Genomic DNA, 21,088 nt, shown 5'->3' with positions numbered 1-21,088 from the left:
ATAGCTTTTTTCCAAGTGTGGTGGCGTGTGCCTAAAAGCCTAAGTAAATGTGGCCTGACCTACAAGCCTAAATCTATTTAAAAATGTACTAGGATGTTTTAAAATCCATCTTTAGCAAAACACAAAATAAAACAAGTGCCCAGCCCTCAACACGATTTTCTCTCCTTTCAGGCTATCCTCTTCCCCCATCCCGACCCCTATAGCAGACGGGAGAAACTGGAGCGATGCGGGTCTACCAGGTCCTTGGACAAGTGTATCAACAGTCGCCAGGTAAGATGGGAATTCAGAGCCAGCACCGGACTCTAATTAGCCACTGCTCAGGCGAAGGAAAACCAGGAACGCCTGACTGCACCCGACGCCAAGATTCATTCCAGCCGGTGCAGGAAGTTACAAGAAAAGAGTCTTCGTGGATCGCTCTCCCACAAGTTCTCACCCTCCCTCGAGAAGATTCTCGCCTCGGGTACGGTTAGTTTCGCTGTTGTAAATTTTACCTCAGGTAATGCCAAAGGGTCAGACACTGGGACAGATGGCCGGCGCGGGGCGAACCCCGCACAAGCGCAGAAGGCGCACCGGATCCTAGTGCGCACGCGCAGCTCTCTAGGCAGGCTCTGTTTCCTCTCTGGAGGGGCAAGGCGCCGCCTAGCGTCCCTCCCCGCCCCGCCCCTTGCGTTGCCATGGAGACCCAGCGGCCAAAGCCCGCCCGTGGCAGCGTTCTGGGCCTGGCGGCGTCCTGCGGGGTTTGCGTGGGCGACGTTGAGCCACACAGAGCTTCCGCGGAAGAGCGTGGACTTGGCGAAGATGCGGTCCGAGGGCCTGGGCCGCTGCAGGCGCTTCTTTTGGCTGGGCGTCGCCTTCGACGCGGTGGGTGTGGCAGTGCTGTTCACTGGCGTGTTCGCGAACCTGCTGTTCTACGACATGCTACTCTATCTGGGTTCCATCATCATCTTCGTCAGCCTCCTGTGGTGGATCTTCTGGTACACTGGCAACATCGAGGCGCTCCCGGAAGACCCCTCGAGGAGGACTTCGCCTCGTGCGGGCGAGGTCAGGATGCACCGCAGCGGCAGCCTTTGCTTCTCGCTGACCCTCAGGAGCGTCTCCAACACTTTCCGGCGGATCCACCGGCGGCGGCGGCCGCGGCTCCTCCCGAGGGTCCTCCAGACGATCCGTAGCCTCAGCTCGACCGACCCAGGCCAGCTGGAAGGGAACAGCGATGCCGGGAGCAAAGGTGGCGGAACTTCGTTACGTCCGGCAAAGCCTGTGTCCGTTCTGAAGCAGCTACAGCTTTGCTCAGTCCAGGCCTCTAGGAGCCTGCCCCTGGTCCCTTTGCCTGCTCCCCTCTCGGTTTGTACTTCTAGGAGCCAGCCTGTCTTTTCGGTGACCTCACAGGGCTGCTCTTCTGGCAGCTACTCCCAGATGACTTTGTCCTCTGACAGCCGTGCACCTGTGGATCTTGACCCTCACGGGCGCTCTAAGATAAGTGTGACTTCTCGGATCTACCCTCTGCAACGGGCAGACAGTCAGAGCCACCTCCTGGTGCCCGTACCCTCTGATAGTTTCCCTATGGTGCCCATGAGCTCTCAGAGCCAAATCCAGGACTCTGTGTCCTCTGACAGTCGTGTGCCTGTGGATCTTGACCCTCAGGGGCGCTCTAGGGTCAGTGTGACTTCTCAGATCTACCCTCTGCAACGGGCAGACAGTCAGAGCCACCTCCTGGTGCCCTTTAAAAGTTTGCCTGTGGTGCCCATGATCTCTCAGAGCCAAATCCAAGGCTCTCTAGCCCAAGAAAGCCAGCTCCAGAATCTTCCACCTGCCTCTCAAACTCAACCTGAGACTGTTAAAGCTTCCAAGAGCCATTCTTTGGCCCTGGAGGTTCCTGTAGTAACACCTGGGTTTGCTCAGACTTCTCAAAGTTGTTCTCCAGGTGTCCGGGAGGTTCCTAAGAACTCAGGTGCTAAAGCTTTGGAGACTCTCCCAGCAACCAGCCATAAGATAGCTCTGGATCAGGCTGACCCTTCATTGCCTGTCTCCGAGGTCACACATACAGACAGGCAGTGTGACTCCACTGACAACCTTCCAGCCTCCAGGGGAGTGAGGGAAAGTCACTCTTCCTAATAGGAATCAGAACCCCGCATGTCTGCTAAGGTCTTTGCCAAGTAAGTGCCTTAGAGGAGAAATTACCAACATTCCCCTTTTTATTGTCAGCATCCCAGTGGCTTTCTCACTCCTGTAATGGGAACAAAGTGGCCTGGGACTTCAGGGATTAGCCACTTTGAGAGTTGGTAGGCTTTTGAAACTAGTTCTCTGAGTCATGAAGACTAAGGCTTTGACTACTTTATCAGACAATGAAGTGTCTTCTTTTGTTTAAGGTTAGAGAGGGAGTCAGTGGAATATTGTTCTTTTAGGAAGCTCTGAGTTCTGGAGGAAGGTGGAGGATTTGGATTCTGCAAGGTTTCTCCTGGAAGAAGACAACTTCATTTTGTACAGGGACATGGCATTAAATGACACTGAATCTTAGGTGAGGAGTTATTCTTTTTCAATACTTCTGATTTTTGTCAGAGACAGTACTCTTTAATAACCCTCTAAAGCTTCAGTAGGCAAAACTGTCCCCAGGTAGAATTTCATAATATTCATATTCATACACATTTTCAGTGAGTTACTTCTACTTAGTGCCAAGTAATATTAATTTCCTGCTTACAACAGTGATAGTTGCTATTTAAATACATTATCTAAATAAAACACTTTGCACAATGTAAAGGTAAGCTTTGAATGTAAGAAAAGTTGGGTAATTCTGAAGTGAAGATGTTGGACCTGCGTTAGCTAGTTTACTCTCCCTCTTCCTCTCTCCTCGCCCCTTCTCTCTCTCAGTTTCTGTTTTGTTGTTGCTGTCCTGGATCTCACTCTGTAGACCAGGCTGGCCTTGAACTCACAGAGATCTGCCTGCCTTTGCCTCACGAGTGCTGGATTAAAGGTGTAGGGCCACCCACCACCAGGCTTGTTCTGTAAATCTTAATGGGCATTTTGGCTGCTTTAGTTTTATACAGTTTGAACACCTGAATTCTATAAAATATATCCAATGACTTATGTTCATTTCTATTAGAAGAGAGAAAAGCTGGGCATGGTAGCACATGCCTGTAATCCTAACATTTGGGATGCAGAGGCAGGAGGATTGCTGAAAGTTCAAGGCCAACTAGGATAACATAGCAAGACCTGTCTCAAAAAAAATTGGGGGGCATGGACTGAGGTGGAGTGACTCAGTGATGGTGCCTACCTAGAATGCCCATATTTCTAGATTGAATCTCCTATGTATTACCCAAAAAAAAATAATAAAAGAGATGGGGTTGGGAATGAATCTCAGCTTGCTTGACATCAGTATTGTGTGTGTGTGTGTGTGTGTGTGTGTGTGTTTGTGTGTGTGTGTGTTTGTGTGTGTGTGTGTGTGTGTGTGTGTATAACTATGTATGAGCAAAACAATAATTTTAAAAAGAAAAGACTGGGCTGGGTGTGGTGGTGCACATCTTCAATCTCAGTACTCACAAGGGAGAGGCAGGCAGATCTCTGAAAACTGGAGGCCAGCGTGGGCAACAGCAAAAGCTCTAGGCCAACCAGGGCTATCTCAAAAAAAGAGAACAGGACTTAATGTTATTTCAAAAAGCCATTTCCTGCCCCCTTTACTCTTTGAAGTGGTTCATATTGAAAGACTCCCCGATGGCAGTCTTCCCTCAGGAGAGACCCTTGCCCAAGGAACACACCGAAACCACGAGTCAGATGCAAACAGCAAGAGGCTTTATTCCGGAACACGGGTACCCGGGGCGACACAGTCTCTCAAGAAGCTCAAGGGACTGGCGCGCCCACGGGCTGGAGCAGAGGGTTTTTATAGGGTTGGGCACGGGTACAGAAGCAAGAAGCCTGGTTACAGGGTTTTGATTGGATGATGCAAATGAGGCCAGTTCTGATTGGATGATTCGAATCAGGCCAGGTTCAAACCCAGGTCAGCTCGTGGATTCTCCCCGAGCTCGCCCACGCCTAGCTTCTGTCTAGGGTACAGGGTGTTTTCCTGACCTTTTTCTGACCTTTTAGTTCCTCGCTCTGGGGCCAGGTGGCTAACTGAGCTCCTCAGTACCTCTCAGGCTTTATTCAAAAACAGCCGAGCTAAGCTATGTTAGGCGGGGAGGCTGGGGGTCTTTCATTCCCCCATTTTCTTATCTCGGGAATGGAATCCTCCATTCATGGGGAAGATTGGTGACGTGACTCGAGTTCCATCTGGTTGAGCCTCTGGTATTGCTGGGTTAATACCAAAGTCTGAACAATAGAGACGCGTTCCCTGATAAATTGGACAAGTCTACTTAGGATACAGGGCCCGAACGTCAGGAGGAGTAATAGAATCAGAAGGGGTCCCAGAAGGGTGGAAACAAGGGTGGTGAGCCAGGGGGACCTTCTGAACCATCCTTCAAACCATCCCTGTTGCTCTTCAAAGAATTTTTGTCTCTATTCTAATCGTTTTCTCAATTTAGCCATGCTATCTCTTACCACCCCAGTATGATCCGCATAGAAGCGACATTCCTCTTTAAGGGCGGCACACAACCCTCCCTCCTGTAAGAATATGATGTCGAGTCCCCTTCTGTTCTGGAGCACTACTTCAGAGAGGGAGGTCAGGGATTTTTCTAAGGCACTTACTGATTCCTCTAGGTCCCGAATGTCCTGATTCATGGCCGCTTGGAGCTGTCTGAATTGTTGGGTTTCCATTAGGGCGGTGGTGCCTGTCCCTACCCCGGCTGCTATCCCTCCCATAGTCAGCCCTCCTAGTAATAATGCCAGGGTAAGGGACACCGGTTCTCTTTTATATCGATGGAGGTCCCTTCCCAGTTCAAAGTGTGAGTAAATCTCCTCTGGGGTATGGTAAACTACCCTCGGGTACAATTCGATGAGCACACAAAAATCAGAGGTAGCATTGAGGGTTGAGGCTGAAACGCAGGGGGTGAGCCCAGTATTACATGCCCAATAGGTACCATTAGGGCCGGTGACATAACCAGAGACAGCGCTTATGGATAGGGTGCGGCTACACAGGTGTTGGTGGGTGTGGGGGACGCTCCCTAGACATAGTCCTTGTCCTGACCCCTCTGAGATTGTGAGCTTATGTTGGGCTGTTCCTAGACATTGGCTCGGAGGGGGACTGTGAGTGCTAGTATAATTACCCTGGGTTGCTATCCCCTCGCAGTAGGGAGGCTGGGAAACCAGACACAGCCAACATTCCTGCGCTCTATTTGGGCAGGTCATATTTAAGGCCTGGCAAGCCCCCGCTAGCAGACCCAAGAGCCGGCCTCCGGCTCCCGGCCGGGGCGGCCTGGCAGTGGCCGGAGTTATACCTGGGCTGGCAATCGAACCGGGTCGAGGGGCAATCTTCGGGGGTGCTGGAACAGGTAAGGAGGGGCGCTTCTGGTCAGAGAGAACCCGACTGGAGCCCACAGGGGCGGAGGCCTCCTCAATCTCAAGCTCGACAGTGAATCCTACGCCCCGATCATATCCGGTTTCATATAACCTGAGCCCCCAAGTGCGCCCCTGTAGCCAGTCTCTACCAGCCTTCCCCGGGCCAGTGAAAGTTATGTTTAGGGGGAGTGGGAGCCCGGGCTCGAATCGGCTGACCTCAGTGGACCCAGCTGAACAAGACCCCCCCCCCCCCCCAGCTTGTAGCCTTCCTGAAACCTCTATTGGTCTGGATCAGGTCCCAGCTGGAGCTAGGACTCCAATATGCTGCGCCAGTGGTCTTGCAGCCCTATTGGGCGCAGAAGAAATCTCCTTCCTCCCCCCCCCCCCCCCCCCCCCGCATTTGAGGGCCCAGCCCCTCCCATCCCCCCGGACAGACATGAAAGTCCGACTGGGCGAATCTACATCTTGCTCGAGGGTGACGGCATCCCGGATCCGGCCAATGCACCCCCCCCCGGGTGGGTGGAGGAGTTTAAGGCATCTGCCAGACCGTTTCCCCAGTTTGTGAGATGACCTTATTTTCCTGCTGGGTCGGTCTCCCCGGCAGCCTTCATATGAGGGGCGTGGATCCATGCAGCAATCGACCTTGAGTGCAGTGGGGGTGGTCAGCAAGACAGTGTAGGGCCCCTTCCACCGTGACTCTAGATTCTTAGTCTGGTGGCGCCGGACCCCAAACGGAGTCCCCAGTCTGGAAAGGATGGGGGACCACCGGCTTGTCCAGCTGCTCTCGGTAGGCTTTAGCCAAGGGTTTCCAGATCTCCTTCTGCACCTGCTGGAGGGCCTGTAGATGTGCCTCTAAAGTGGGGCTGGTGGCAAAAGATGAGATATCAGGATAGAGAAATTTCACGACTGGGGGTGGGGTCCCATATAGAATTTCAAAAGGGGTTAGGCCGTGCGGCCCAGGAGTATTCCGGGCTCGGTAAAGAGCCAAGGGAAGTAGGAGCACCCAATCTCTAGTGCCAGTCGCAAGCGTTAATTTAGTTAAAGTCTCCTTAATTGTCCTATTAGCTCGCTCTACCTGTCCTGAACTCTGGGGGCGGTATGCGCAATGGAGTTTCCAATTAACCCCCAATAATTTGGCCACTTTCTGACTTACCAGAGAGACGAAGGCAGGCCCGTTGTCCGACCCCAATGTATGAGGCATCCCATACCTGGGGAAGATTTCTTCCAAGAGTTTCTTTGTTACCACGTTAGCCGTTTCATTCTTGGTTGGAAATGCCTCAATCCATCCTGAAAAGGTGTCCACGAAGACCAGGAGGTACCGGTACCCATAGAGTCCGGGTTTTACTTCTGTGAAGTCTGTCTCCCAGTGTACACCGGGACGGTGGCCCCTCAGACGGGCTCCTTTGGCTGGGTGTGTTTTACCTGCATTGACCTGGGCACATGCGGGGCAGGTAGAAGTCACCCGTCGGAGCACCTGATTTTGGTTTAGCAGAATTGTTCCGGTGTTTTCTCTGTCTATCAAAGTCTTTATTTTTGCCTCACTTAAATGAGTTAAGGCATGGAGGAATTGTAACATACACTGGGTGTGGGAGGTGGGCATGACCATTCGGTCCCCCAGCATGTAGGCTTGCCTCTGCGGGTCCCAGTCCGCCCCCATTTTCTTTGCTAGCTCATGGTCCTCGGGGCTGTATGGCATGGGCTCTCTCCCGGGCGGAGGAGGCTCTGGGGTGTCCTGCATAGCCATTAACTGGCTACTCCCTGTTGGCTGGGATGCCACTGTCCGGGCGGTCAAATCCGCCAGCCGGTTTCCCTTGGCTATTTTGGAGTTGTCTCTTTGGTGCCCTGGGCAGTGGACAATACTAAGCTGGAGCGGGAGAAACAGGGCCTTCAGGAGGTCCAGGATTTCTTTCTTGTTCTTGATCTCCTTACCTGCGGATGTGAGCAGGCCTCTCCGCCGGTAGATTTCACCATGGACATGTGCAGTGGCAAAGGCGTATCTGCTATCTGTATACACGGTGAGCTTCTTACCTTCTGCCATCCGAAGGGCCTGGGTGAGGGCGATCAGTTCCGCCCACTGGGCCGAAGTCCCAGGCGGGAGGGCCGAGGCCCATACCACTTCGGACTCAGTGGTGACGGCTGCCCCAGCCCTGCGTTCTCCTCCTTCCAGGAAGCTGCTCCCATCTGTGTACCAGACGACGTCTGAGTTCTTAAGCGGCTGATCCGTCAGGTCAGGGCGAGTGCCATGTGCCTCAGCCAAAATCTGGAGGCAATCATGCTCTATAGATGGGCTAGGCAGCGGCAGCAAGGTGGCAGGGTTAAGGGAGACTATGGGTCCGAACGTGACCCGGTCTGAGTCCAGGAGTAAGGCCTGGTAATAAGTCATCCTGGCGTTGGAAAGCCATCTGTCTGGCGGTTGTCGGACCAAGGCCTCCACGGCATGGGAGGCCAGTACAGTCAGGGGCTGGCCTAGGGTCAGTTTCCCGGCATCCTTGAGTAGAACTGCAATGGCTGCCACCATGCGGAGGCAGGGAGGCCATCCTGTGGCCACGGGGTCTGATTTCTTAGACAAGTATGCTACAGGTCTCTTCCAAGGTCCCAGTTTTTGCACCAGTACCCCTTTAGCAAAACCTGAGTTCTCGTCTACAAACAGTTCAAAGGGCTTGGTAATATCTGGCAGACCCAGAGCCGGGGCCTCAAGTAAGGCCTGTTTGATCCGTTGGAATGCCTCCTGCTGTTCCTCTCCCCATTAGAACATTACCCCTGGTCTAGTGAGGGGATATAGGGGGGCGGCCAATTCGGCGAGCCCGGGGATCCATAAGCGGCAGTACCCAGCCGTACCCAGGAATTCCCAAACTTGGCGGGGGCTACGAGGAGGGGGAATAGAGAATATTGTCTCTTTTCTTGCCTCCGTCAACCATCTCTGCCCCCCAGTCAGGGTGTAGCCTAGGTAAGTAACCTTGTCTCGGCAAATTTGTGCCTTTTTGGCCGAGGCTCTGTAGCCCTTCTGTCCAAGCCTGGCCAGTAAGGCCCGAGTGCCTTCTAGGCACTCAGTCCGACTCCTGGCTCTTAGATCCTGGACCGGCCTGTAGTCCCCTGTCCCCGGTTTCTTAACGGGCAAGAGAGGGGTATTCGCGTGCCAACTCCAGGCCCCCCGTCTCTGCCCAGGCTCGGGGAAACTCTCTCAGCCAGTCCTGTAACTCCTTAAGTGACTTTTCCGGGGATTCTGATTCAAACAAGCGGTACTCTTCCTCTAAATTGAAGGCTAGGATTTGCAGAGGGCCCCCTCTGGGGCCCGTGACCCTCGGTCCCTTCTCATCAAAATAGATTTGCACCTTTAATTTGGTTGGTAGGTCCCGTCCTAACAGCGGATGGGGCATTCAGGTATGTGCAGAAAGGAGTGAGTTACTTGCCCTGAAGCCAGTTGAACTTTTCTCTCGATAGTCCAATAATATCTCTTGTTTCCAGTTGCCCCCTGCACCAGTGCAGAATGCCGGCTAAGAGGCACTCCAGCATGAGTTAGGACTGAATGTTCGGCACCAGTATCAACCAGGAAGGTCACGGGCTGCCCCCCGATCTCGAGGGTTATCCTAGGCTCAGGGGGGGCTCCTGGCCTCGACCCCCCCCCCCCAGTCCTTTAGACTAAGGAGGTCCACGGTCTTGGGCTTGGGCCGGCGGGGTCCTTGTGGCTTCTTGGGGCATTTTCGGGCCCAGTGTCCCTTCTCCTTGCAGTAAGCACATTGATCTTTATCTAGGGGTGGCCTCCTTCGTTCTCCCGACCTGTCTCCCTCTCTCCGCTGTCTCTGAGATACAACGGCGGCCAGAACTTTCTTTATCCCCCATGCTGTTTCCTATCCCTTTCCTCTTGTTTCTGCCATCTCTTTTCCTCACGCTCTTCAGGAGTTTCTCTCTTATCGAATACTTTCTCTGCTTCCTTCACTAGGTCTGGCAACCCTAACACCTGTAAACCCTCCAACCGCTGCAATTTGGCTCTGAAATGATAGGATAATACCTGGAGCCTGACCTGGATCTTCCGGATCATACGGAGTATATATCCTATAAGCTTCCTTCAATCTTTCTAGAAATGCAGCGGGTGTCTCTTCCTTTCCCTGTATCACATTCCCTTCCTTTCCCTGTATCACATTCCCTTCACTTCCCTTCACTTCCCTGTCACTTCCCTGTATCACATTCCCTTCACTTCCCTTCCTTTCTATCACATCCATAGGCCTTCTAGCGGCCGCTCGGAGACCCGCTAAGAGCAACTGGCGATAGAGACGTAGATCCTCCCTACCTTCAGGCGTATTGAAATCCCAGTTAGGGCGAATCAAGGGAGAAGCCACATCGATGACATTCGGGAGTTGGGATGGCCTCCCGTCGTCGCCCGGAACCTGCTTCCGGGCCTCCAGGAAAACTCTCTGCTTTTCCTCTACTGTTAAGAGGGTCTGCAGGAGCTGCTGACAGTCGTAAACCTCAGCATCTGCCAACGGCCGAATCGTGGCCGCTAATGCGGCCGCCGCCACCGCCTCCTCCACGGTGGCAGAAGCCGCCCCCGTGGCGACTGGACGCTGCCCCCGCGGTGGCTGGACGCTGAGCGGGTCCAGCCTGATGGGGAGGGGGCTCCCCTACCAGGAGATCTATGAGAGGGGAGTTAGGGTCCGGGGGGAGGACAGGGGGCCCAGAGACTGGAGGGAGCTGTGGAAGGAAAGGCTTGACCCATGGAAATGGATTTCTGACCAGAGATCTCCAGATGGCGATGTATGGGACCTGGTCGGGGTGTCCATAAGGATTAGGGGCCAAGACTTTGCCCTCCACCTGTGAAATAAGAGAGAGATTAAAGGATCCTTCTCGTGGCCAGCCAACATTCATCATGACCCATTCGGCCTCGCAGAGCGTGATCCATTTCTTCTTTTTAACAATGACACCTTCATTGTTTCCTCGGGCCTTAACATCGGACCAATGGTCCGTGGTTAGGCTCAATGGGGTGGTAACAGTCTGCCCCATGGTGGTCTCTAGATAAAGAAGTGTTAGACAAGTAACAATAAACAAAAAGACAAGACCGACGACAGAAATTCGCGCTGCGCGGCTTCGGTGTAAAACCGAAAGCAGAAATTAAATTACCTGAACCTGAAACGGAGGAACCTCGATCTCCGTAGACGGGGAAACGGAGGAACCTCGATCTCCGTTCTCTTACCAGCACCACGTATCCTTCTGATACGGGAGTGGCCCCGAAAAACCGTGACCCCTGGAACGTCTTCCAGGGGACTTCCCGTGACCCGTGGAGGGTCTTGGTGGGCGAAGTCTGAGCCCGTCAGCTCCTTCAGCCCCCACCGACTCAGCTGACCTGTACCTGACCTGACCTGAATTACCTGAACCTGAATTAGGGCGCCCGACGAAAACAGAAAACAAGTAGACAGACTGGGACAAGACAGACAGTGGCCGGCCAACTTACCTCCTGACAGTGGGTCGGTGGTCCCGAGGCAGGGGGTCTCTATTCCCGGCCAATGCACCAAATGAAAGACTCCCCGATGGCAGTCTTCCCTCAGGAGAGACCCTTGCCCAAGGAACACACCGAAACCACGAGTCAGATGCAAACAGCAAGAGGCTTTATTCCGGAACACGGGTACCCGGGGCGACACAGTCTCTCAAGAAGCTCAAGGGACTGGCGCGCCCACGGGCTGGAGCAGAGGGTTTTTATAGGGTTGGGCACGGGTACAGAAGCAAGAAGCCTGGTTACAGGGTTTTGATTGGATCAGGCCAGGTTCAAACCCAGGTCAGCTCGTGGATTCTCCCCGAGCTCGCCCACGCCTAGCTTCTGTCTAGGGTACAGGGTGTTTTCCTGACCTTTTTCTGACCTTTTAGTTCCTCGCTCTGGGGCCAGGTGGCTAACTGAGCTCCTCAGTACCTCTCAGGCTTTATTCAAAAACAGCCGAGCTAAGCTATGTTAGGCGGGGAGGCTGGGGGTCTTTCATTATGATTGAAATAATTATCTAGGTAGGTCTTAAAGACTTAAGACACTAGGTACCAGGAATAAGGTAAACATGAAGTTACAAGGATGTAGATCTTGCCAACAGAAAGGTTTGTAGTCCTTGTTCTCTGAATCAGAACAATAGTTATGAGGATGATTGAAGGTCAGCCAAGGAAAAAGGAAGTCTTTAACAGGCCAGTGGGAGTGTTATCTTTTTGATAGGAGAAGCCACTCCATGCCTTCTAATAATTAATTCATTGGCCAAACATTTGTATGCTATTTTTTTGGTTTTTCGAGACAGGGTTTTTCTGTGTAACAATCCTGGCTGTCCTGGAACTCGCTCTGTAGCCCAGGTTGGCCTCGAACTCACAGAGATCTGCCTGGCTCTGCCTCCTGAGTGCTGGGATTAAAGGCATGCACCACCACTGCCTGGCTAACATTTGTATTCTTTCTAGCAAGTGCCAGACATTGTATTAAGTATTGAAGAGCCAGTGCTATATTTGGAGGCCCTACTTTTCAAGCACTTACCGTCTACCAAGAGGCATGGACACTGAAATAACCACTGAGTTAATCAGGTGTAGGAGTTTCCTGGTAGAATTTTTGAGGTCACTTATGTATTGTCTGCAAATAGTGAAAGTTTGACTTCTTTCTTTCCAATTTCTATCCCTTTGGTCTCCTTTTATTGTCTTATTGCTCTAGCTAGAACTTCAAGTACCATATTGAATAAATATGGGGAGAGTGGACAGCCTTGTCTTGTTCCTGATTTTAGTGGAATCACTTTGAGTTTCTCTCCATTTAATTTGATGGTGGCTGTTCGCTTGCTGTAAATTGCCTTTATTATGTTTAGGAATGTTCCTTGTATTCCTGATCTCTCCAAGACCTTTATCATGAAGGGGTGTTGGATTTTGTCAAAGGCTTTTTCAGCATCTAATGAGATGATCATGTGGTTTTTTTCTTTCAGTTTGTTTATATGGTGTATTACATTGACAGATTTTCGTATGTTGAATCATCCTTGCATCCCTGGGATGAAACCTACTTGGTCATGGTGGATAATTTTTTTGATGTGTTCTTGGATTCATTTTGGCAATATTTTGTTGAGTATTTTTGCATCAATGTTGATCAGGGAGATTGGTCTGTAATTCTCTTTCTTTGTTGCATCTTTGTGTGGTTTGGGTATCAGGGTAATTGTAGCCTCATAAAAAGAGTTTGGTAATGTTCTTTCTGTTTCTATTGTGTGGAACAATTTGAAGAGTATTGGAATTAGTTCTTCTTTGAAAATCTGGCAGAATTCTGCACTGAAACCATCTGGTCCTGGGCTCTTTTTGGTTGAGAAACTTTTGATGACTGTTTCTATTTCTTTAGGGGTTATTGGTCTATTTAAATAGTTTATCTGGCCTTGATTTAACTTTGGTCACATCTTGCTTCCTCTATGTCTGGCTGGAGACTCCTGACTCAGCCTTCCTCTTCCCAGAATTCTCCTTGTCTACTTGTCCCACCTATACTTCCTGCCTAGCTACTGGCCAATCAGCATTTTATTTATCAACCAATCAGAGCAACACATTCACAGCATATAGACCGATATCACCCATCAAACAGAGATGTAATAATAGTTCATAGCTTGTTTAGGGCTATCTGGGAAGGCATAACCTAATGATAGTCACAGGTCCTTGGGACTTAGAGAGTGAAAAGAGAAAAGAATGTGGTGTATATAAAAAGAAAATGAGAATAGATGAGGAGTCTTTCATTGATGGGAAATCTCTGATGGCCTTTTACAAGGAGTCTTGCTGTGTAGCCCAGAGTACACTTGAACTCAAGATTCCCCTGCTTCCAGATCTTTGTAAGTACAAGGCCAGCCTGGTCAATATATCAAGTTCCAGGCTAGCAAGGACTATACAGTGACACCCTGTCTAAAAAAAAAAAAATCATGTACCTCAACCTTCTGAGTGCTGAGATTACAGCCATTGCCACCTTGCATGGTTTCTGCCTGCTACTTTTTAAAATTTTCATCTTTTTTTAAAAACGCCTTATTATTTTTGATTATGTATAGGTATACCTGCATGTGGGTTGTGCATGGGAGTGCAGGTGCCAGCATAAGCCAGAGGCACTGAATCTTCTGGAGCTGGAGTTAACAGACAGTTGTGAGCCATCTGATAAGGTGCCAGGAACTGCATTTGAGTCCCCTGGAAGAGAAGCAAGTGATCTTAACCACTATGCCACCTCTCTAGAACTTTTTTTTTTTTTTTAGAATCTCATGTAGCTCAGGCTGGCCCAAATATTTGAACTTCTGATTTTTTGGCCTCTGCCTGCCTGAGTGCTGGGGTTCTGAATATCACTACACTAGGTTTGTGAAGTGCTGGGGATGGAACCCAGGGCTTTCTGCATACTAGGTGAGCAGTCTACTGAGATTCATGCCCAGCACACCACATCTATCTTCTTTGCAGAATTTTTAGCAGGGTTGAATTGTGTTTGTAGTTTGCAGTTCTACCATGACTGTCTGTAAAGTAATGGCAATAGGCAAATAATTGAGATGAATTGCTAATGCTCTCTTCATTAAATTATAAGCCAAAAGTAAACCTCATTAAATTATAAACCAAAAGTAGACCTCTTAAATATTAGCAACAAGCCGAGCAGTGGTGATGCATGCCTTTAATCCCAGCACTTGAGAGGCAGAGGCAGACAGATCTGTGAGTTTAAAGCCAGCCTGGTCTACAGAGTGAGTTCCAGGACAGCTAGGACTGTTTCACAGAGAAACCCTGTCTTGGAAACCCCCCCCCCCAAAAAAAAAGGTTAGCAACAAAGTATAGTTTCCATGACTGTTCATCTTGCAAAATAGTTCCAGGTGTTTAATTTCTTGTACAGAACCTTTTTGGTGGTTATAGAGATGACATCTTGTCATCATGTGGAACTACTGTTTACTATAATAGCCCATTTATGCATGTTGCTAGCAAGATAAGTACTTATCTAAAACAGGAATATATGTGGGTTTTTTTTTCTCCATAAAGGTCACGGTAGTAGATATTTTAGACTTTATGGGCCAAAAGACAAAAATCAAAGATGTGAATTGCCTGGTGTGGTGATGCATGCCTTTAATTCCATCACTTTGGAATTAATATAACTCTATAAATTTGTTGCCATCCTGGTTTGTGTATCCAGTTCCTGGACAGCCAGGACTACAATAGTGAGACTGTCTTTAAACAATGCTGTGAGTCAACTTGTGTAACCAAGGAGAAAACCCCTGCCCTGGTCTGCCCGTTTGCCTGGAATGGGCACTATAGCTCCTTTGGCTCCAATTACATCATCTGGAGTCATTCAGCTAACCAAGAACAAGTGGCATAGGGGAGAAGGGACATTGTGGGGCAGATCTACAGCCAACACTACCTTTTTCACTCTGCCCTGGTGGCCCACTATTCTCTCAGAATACACAGCCTTCTCCATTTGACTTGCTGGCCCAAGATAAGGCAATTTACTAACCTCCTGACTCCCAGATGGAGAATCTACCTTTCAGGACCTGGTATCTGCCAACAACAGAGCCCACATTGTATGGCAATGCCTAGGTCCCTGGGAAGGCCGGTAGTCAAAGAGGCAGGCCCTAGGAATGCTTATTTGGGAACTGATTCCCTAGCTTGGTTTTTGAAGCTCACCTTGAGACTCTATGGTAGTATAAAACTAGGAAAAGGAGGGGTGCCTACCAATACCTAGTGTATATAGAGTGGAGATGCAGTGAAGCATCCTAACAATGGACAGGATAGCTTGTGTGACTCGGATTTCTCTGACCCACAGTGTCAGTTGTATGAGCCTAAGAAGCTTGAATCTGTATTACTGAAACTAGATTGGAGGATGGAGGCTCCCTGCTGTAATCAGTCTGGCACTTGGAAGGGTGAGGTGAGAGAATTGAGAGTTGGAGACTATCCTAGCCTATAAAGAAAGACTGTGTCTCAAAAACCAAAAATAAAATTTTTTTTTTTTTGGTTTTTCAAGACAGGGTTTCTCTGTGCAGCTTTGCACCTTTCCTGGAACTCACTTGGTAGCCCAGGCTGGCCTGGAACTCACAGAGATCCGCCTGGCTCTGCCTCTCAAGTGCTGGGATTAAAGGCGTGCGCCACCACCGCCCGGCTCAAAAATAAAATTTTAAATTGCTGTTTTTCATAAGCTTTATTTTTTTATTTGTTATTTATACTTTCTGAGTGGCCTGGGACTTACTGTGAAGCCCAGGCTGGCCTAGACTTTGCAGCATCCCTCCTGCAGCTTCTCCTGAGTGCTGGCATTATGGGTATGTGTTACAATGCCTGGCTTTCAGGAGCTTTTCAAAAAGATGGTCTTGGGTAGGCAAGAGTGTTCAGTGGTGGCAACACTTAGCACCAAGACTGACCTAGTTCTATCCCCAGTACCCACAAGTGTAGAGAACCAACTCCTGAAAGTTGTTCTCTGACCACCATATATACACCCTGGCATGTGCATCCCCAAATAGATAGCTAAATAAATAAATAAATAAATAAATAAATAAATAAATAAATAAATAAATGAATAAATGAATGATTAGGACATAAGTTGGTAAATAACTTAAGAGATCCTTGGGTGACTTCTTATGATCCTTACCCAATAGACCATGAGAATCTTGTTTATCTATGTTTCATTTATCTTAGAACCTTAGCTTGTATCATTTTTGAATAAGCATACATGAATTTATTAATAAAATAGCTATTGGGTGTTTATAACACAATAGGAGTGACTCAAGGGCATTCATCAGAGTTAAACGTTGTTGTTATCTCCATCTTAAAGGATGGATTTGACATTGAGAGATTAAGTAAATTTTCCAAAGGTATACAAGTAAAGGAGCTGGAATTGGTGGATCATATGTTATATGGGATAGATGACAAACTTTTCTTTCATAATAAAGTTATTATTCTGGTAGGTGGTCCATACTGTAATTTCAGCACCCTGGAGGTGGAGGTAGGAGGATCAGAAGTTCAAGGTCATCTTCAAGCACAAAGGGAATTTGAGGCCAGCTAGAGCCACATGAGACCCTGCCAATATTATTAAGGAGCATTTTTGACACAAATCTTTTTTTTTTTTTTTTTTTTTTTTTTTTTTTTAGTTTTTAGAGCTTTATTAGGAGGGAGAGGGGGAGGGGAAAGAAGAGAGCTAGGCCTGGAGAGAGGGAGGGAGCAGAGCAGAGCAGAGAACAGAGAGAGATTTTTTGTTGTTGTTGTTGTTGTAGTTTTGTTTTGTTTTCTTTCTTTTTTTCCAGAGCTGAGGACTGAACCCAGGGCCTTGCACTTGCTAGGTAAGCGCTCTACCACTGAGCTAAATCCCCAACTCTTGACACAAATATTAAATGTAATTTCAGTTGTAATACTGCGGGTCAGTTCATGGATTACTTCTCTATTTAAACCTTTGATTTCAGCGAAAAAATGAGAATTGGCATTGTCTCTTTTTTGTTTTATTCTAGATTATCATATTTATCATCTCAAATAAAATTGCCTTTTTCTTTCTAGAACTTAACAGTGTTTCTACATACTTCACTGCCAACTTGATAAAAGCACAAGTTCTTACCTTGTTTGAGAAACTTCTCTCTGGAGTCCTGACCTATTCCGGATCAACAGACTGCCTATACCGTGTCCTGTGAGACTGCCTGTAATCATTGCCTCAGTGCTGGAGACAGCGTTCCAGCCTCCAGTAATAGTGCTATTTATTAACAGGACTATAAGCCATAATAAACTTTTTTATTCCAATGAAACTTTATTTAAAAAAATTGAGTTTTTAAAAAATAGACTGGTCTTGTGCAAGCATTCCAGAAACCTGAATGGAAAATAATGTCCCATGTAACATGTGTGGAAGTAAAATCCACATACAAATAGACATTAAAAAATAAAGTAAAAACCACTGTATAGCCAGGGGTGGTGGCACAGGCCTTTGATCCCAGCACTTGGGAGGCAGAGGCAAGCACATCTCTCTCTGTGAGTTTGAATCCAGCCTGTTCTACATAGTGAGTTCCGTGGCTTTACCTGCTGCCTTTACATGATGTTCCCTGGACAGCAGGCTGCCGTCTCTTCCTCTCTGCCTTCCTGTTCTCTCAATTCTCCTCTCAGCTAGTCCTGCCTATACTTCCTGCCTGGCTACTGGCCAATCAGTGACTTATTTATCAATCAATCATCCACAGCAGCCTCTGCCTCCAGTTCTGGGATTAAAGGTGTGTGCCACCACACCAGGCTGAAAGCTGCTTTCTAACAGGACAGGGCCAAGAGGAATCCCTTGTGGAGCTTCTGAGTGGGTTCAGAGCCTCAGGGATTCGATTCACAGCCTTGCACAAGGGTTAGGGGGAACTAGGTTCTTATTTAGGCCTTTGTCTCTTCTTGAGTTTCTTCACACCCCTTTTTGGGAATGAGGATCGAACCTAGACAGAAGTACTGTCATGCCACAAGCCCCAGCCCACATCTTTTCTCTCTCCCATGTGAGGACGTCCTCTGTAATTCAGCAACAAGGGACTATCTTGGAAACCACCACTGGGCTCTCACCAGGCATGAAGCTTACTAGTGCCTTGATCTTGGTCCTCTTAGTCTTCAAACTTTGATGAATAAATATTGTTTTCAAATTATCCAATCTCATGTATTTTGTTACAGTAGCATAAATGGATTAAGCCAGGTTCCTTTTTTTTTTTTTTTTTTTTACTATCTTCTAATTTCTATTTGACTATATCTATAATTAAGTATCCCTGTCTACATAGTGAGTTTGGGGCCAGCCTGGGATACATGAGACCTTGTACTAGTTACTTTTCTGTTGCTGTAAATAAGATACCATGAACAGGGAAACTTATAGAAGAAAGAGTTTATTTTGGCTTACAAGTTCAGAGGGTTAGAGTACATGATGATGAGGCCACCGTGGAAGCAGGCAGTAGAGCAGGAACATGAGAGATCACATCTTCAACCATAAACATGAAGCAGAGATTAAACTGAAAGAAGGGCAGGGTTATGAGTTCTCAAAGCCATTCCCCAGTGACATACTTCCTCTAGTGAGGCTGAAGTTCCTGTAACCTCCCCAAAAAGTGCCATTGACTGGAGACGTAGTGTTCAATACCTAAACCTCATAAATGGAGGAGATGGCTCATCAGCTAGAGACCTGTAAGTCAATCCTGATCACCTGACTTCTTGCATAAGTTGTCTTCTCATACGCATACAATAAATAAATCAAAATTTTTTTCTTTAAATTCAGTTTTGTGAAATGATGGATTCCAGACATATGTTTAAGTGATCATTACTATAGTCCCCTGAGTAGCTAGACTACAGACCTGCGGGAACACACCCAACTCTCTAGCCAATATTAACTGGATTATAGGAGGGTACTGGATCAATGTTTAATGAGAAGATTTTTTTATGTGTATGTGTGTTTACTTATATGTATGCCTGTCTACCACTTGTGTGGCTGGTGCCTTTTAGAGGTCAGAAGAGGACATCAGATGCTGGGATCTCGAGTTACAGTGGGTTATCTGCTGCTGTATGGGTGCTGAAAATTGAACCAGGGTCTCATGGAAGAGTATCCAGAGCTCTTAACTGCTGAGCCATTTCTCCAGCCCCAGTTTTTAAAAGGCATTTGTTATTATGTGTTTGTCTTTGTGTGGGTATGTGCATGAGTGCTGTGCATGTGGAGCCCTGTGGCACTGGATATCATGGAGCTGGAGTTACAGGTAGTTGTGAGCCACCTGATGTGGGTGCTGGGAACTGAACTCTGATCTTCTTCCTGCATGAACCATATGTGCTTCCTTCCTTCCTTTTTTTTTTTTTTTTATTTTGTGTGTATGAGTGGTTTGCCTGCATGCATGGTACCTGAGGGAAGTGGTGAGTCTCCATGTAAGAGCTGGGAATTGAACCTGGGTCTTTTGCAAGAAAAGCAAGTACTCTTAACCACCAAGACAACTCTCCAGCCCTGCCATATGTACACTTAACTGCTCTGCCATCTCTCCAACCAGAAGATTTGTTTTATGTATTTATTTATTTTCGTTTTATGTGTTTTAAGTGTTTTGCCTGAATGTATGTCTGGACATGTACCATGTGAGTGCAGTACTAGTTGTGGCCAGAAGAGGGAGGAGGAGCATCCTGGAACGAGTTACAGGAAGTGTAAGCCACCATGCTCTTCCTCTGAAAGAGCCAGCAGCTCCTCTGAGCAGCTGAGCCATCTCTCCATCCCTGAGTTTGTTGTTGTTGTTGTTTTGTTTTGTTTTTCTTTTTGTTTTTGGGTGAGTGTGTGTGTGTGTGTGTGTGTGTGTGTGTGTGTGTGCATGTGTAATGTGTACTTGTGCCTTATAATATACTTGAATCTTTAGAACGATTCCCTGCTTAGACTGTTGGCATTGGTTTCTGCTACTTGTGAGTCAAGAGGCTTAGCCAACAGAAGCACTCCAGGGACAACTGTAAAATTCACCTCTGGGGAAGACTGCTCTTTTGAAAGAGAAATTTAACATGGCTTCTGGGTAAATGAAGTAGAGAAAACTTCACTCTGAAGAACTGCAGAACAACTATTAACAACTGTAATAAACAAGATGTAAAAAGGAGGCTGTGCCCTCACAGGTACCTTACTAATGTGCTATGGGATGTCTTTCTGTGTGCTATGAATTTGTGTTGCTCTCATTGGTTGATAAATAAAGCTTTTTGGTCAATGGTGAGGCATAATAAGGTTAGACAGTACATTCAAACTAAAAACAGAGATGAAGAAGAGCTGAGTCAGGGCAGATACTGTGAGCCATCCAAGAAGCAAGATGTGAAAGAACCAATACGCCACAAGCCACATGGCGATATATAGATTAATAGAAATGGGTTAATTTAAATGTAAGAGCTAGCTAATAATAAGCCTGAGCCACCAGCCAAACTAAACCCAAGTTTAGTAGCCTAGGGTTTTTTTTTTGGGGGGGGGGCAGTTAGCTTGGTTTGATTATGTGAGACAGGCTATCCTGGAACTCAGTATGTAGCCTGGGTTGGTATTCGATTTTGATTAGTCTTCCTGCCTTAGCTTTCCAAGTGCTGGGCTCATAGTCTGAGCTACTATGCCTGACATGGGAGCATAGCCCACTTGTTGTTGGTTTATTTGAAGACAGAGTCTCACTTCAGAGCTACATAGCAATTTCTAAAAAACAAAAAACAAAAACAAACAAGAGACAAGGGCTCAGTATGCAAGTCCTTGGCTGGTCTGGAACTTACTGTAGCTAGAAGTGTTCCTGGTCTTGCCCAGCACAAGGTCCCACAAGCATTTATAAAATTCCTGTGTCCCACCTGGTCCTGCAGCCACTCAGACCCAAGTAAATACACAGAGGTTTATATCAATTACAGATTGCATGGCCAAGGTCTGTGGTTCAAGCTTCTTGCTAGCTAACTCTTATATCTTAAATTAACCTATTTCTACTAATCTATAAGTTGCCACATGGCTGCAGCTTACCGGTCTGCTGGCATGTTGTTCCTTTGGTGGCGTCTGGTGTCTGCTTTTTTCTTTTCTTTCTCTTCCTGTCTATCTGTTTGGATTTTCCACCTGCCTCTAAGCTGCCTTGCTATAGGCCAAATGACTTTATTTATCAACCAATCAGAGCAACGTATTTTCACAGCATACGAAAGACATTCCCCCATCAACTTACTACCAGGCTGGCTATGAACTCACAGTGATCTGCCTGCCTCTGCCTCCCAGGTGCTGGTAGTAAAGGTATGCATGCCCTACCACAGC

At 47.9% G+C, this 21,088-nt stretch overlaps 1 protein-coding gene across 1 annotated transcript; it reads left to right on the top strand.

Moving 5' to 3' along the window:
- The first annotated feature begins 224 nt into the window (after positions 1 to 224).
- On the top strand, positions 225 to 17,123 carry LOC131916124 (uncharacterized). The gene is made up of 4 exons (XM_059269420.1): positions 225 to 270; positions 497 to 1,225; positions 16,635 to 16,670; positions 16,882 to 17,123. Exons 1-4 carry the CDS (start codon positions 225 to 227, stop codon positions 17,010 to 17,012), a joined length of 942 nt encoding a protein of 313 aa, XP_059125403.1. The 3' UTR covers positions 17,013 to 17,123.
- The last annotated feature ends 3,965 nt before the right edge of the window (positions 17,124 to 21,088 follow it).

This window comes from Peromyscus eremicus, chromosome 8a (genome assembly GCF_949786415.1).
Source record: "Peromyscus eremicus chromosome 8a, PerEre_H2_v1, whole genome shotgun sequence".
In the NCBI taxonomy this organism is placed as follows: Eukaryota; Metazoa; Chordata; class Mammalia; order Rodentia; family Cricetidae; genus Peromyscus; species Peromyscus eremicus.
This window is presented reverse-complemented; position numbering and strand designations above follow the sequence as displayed.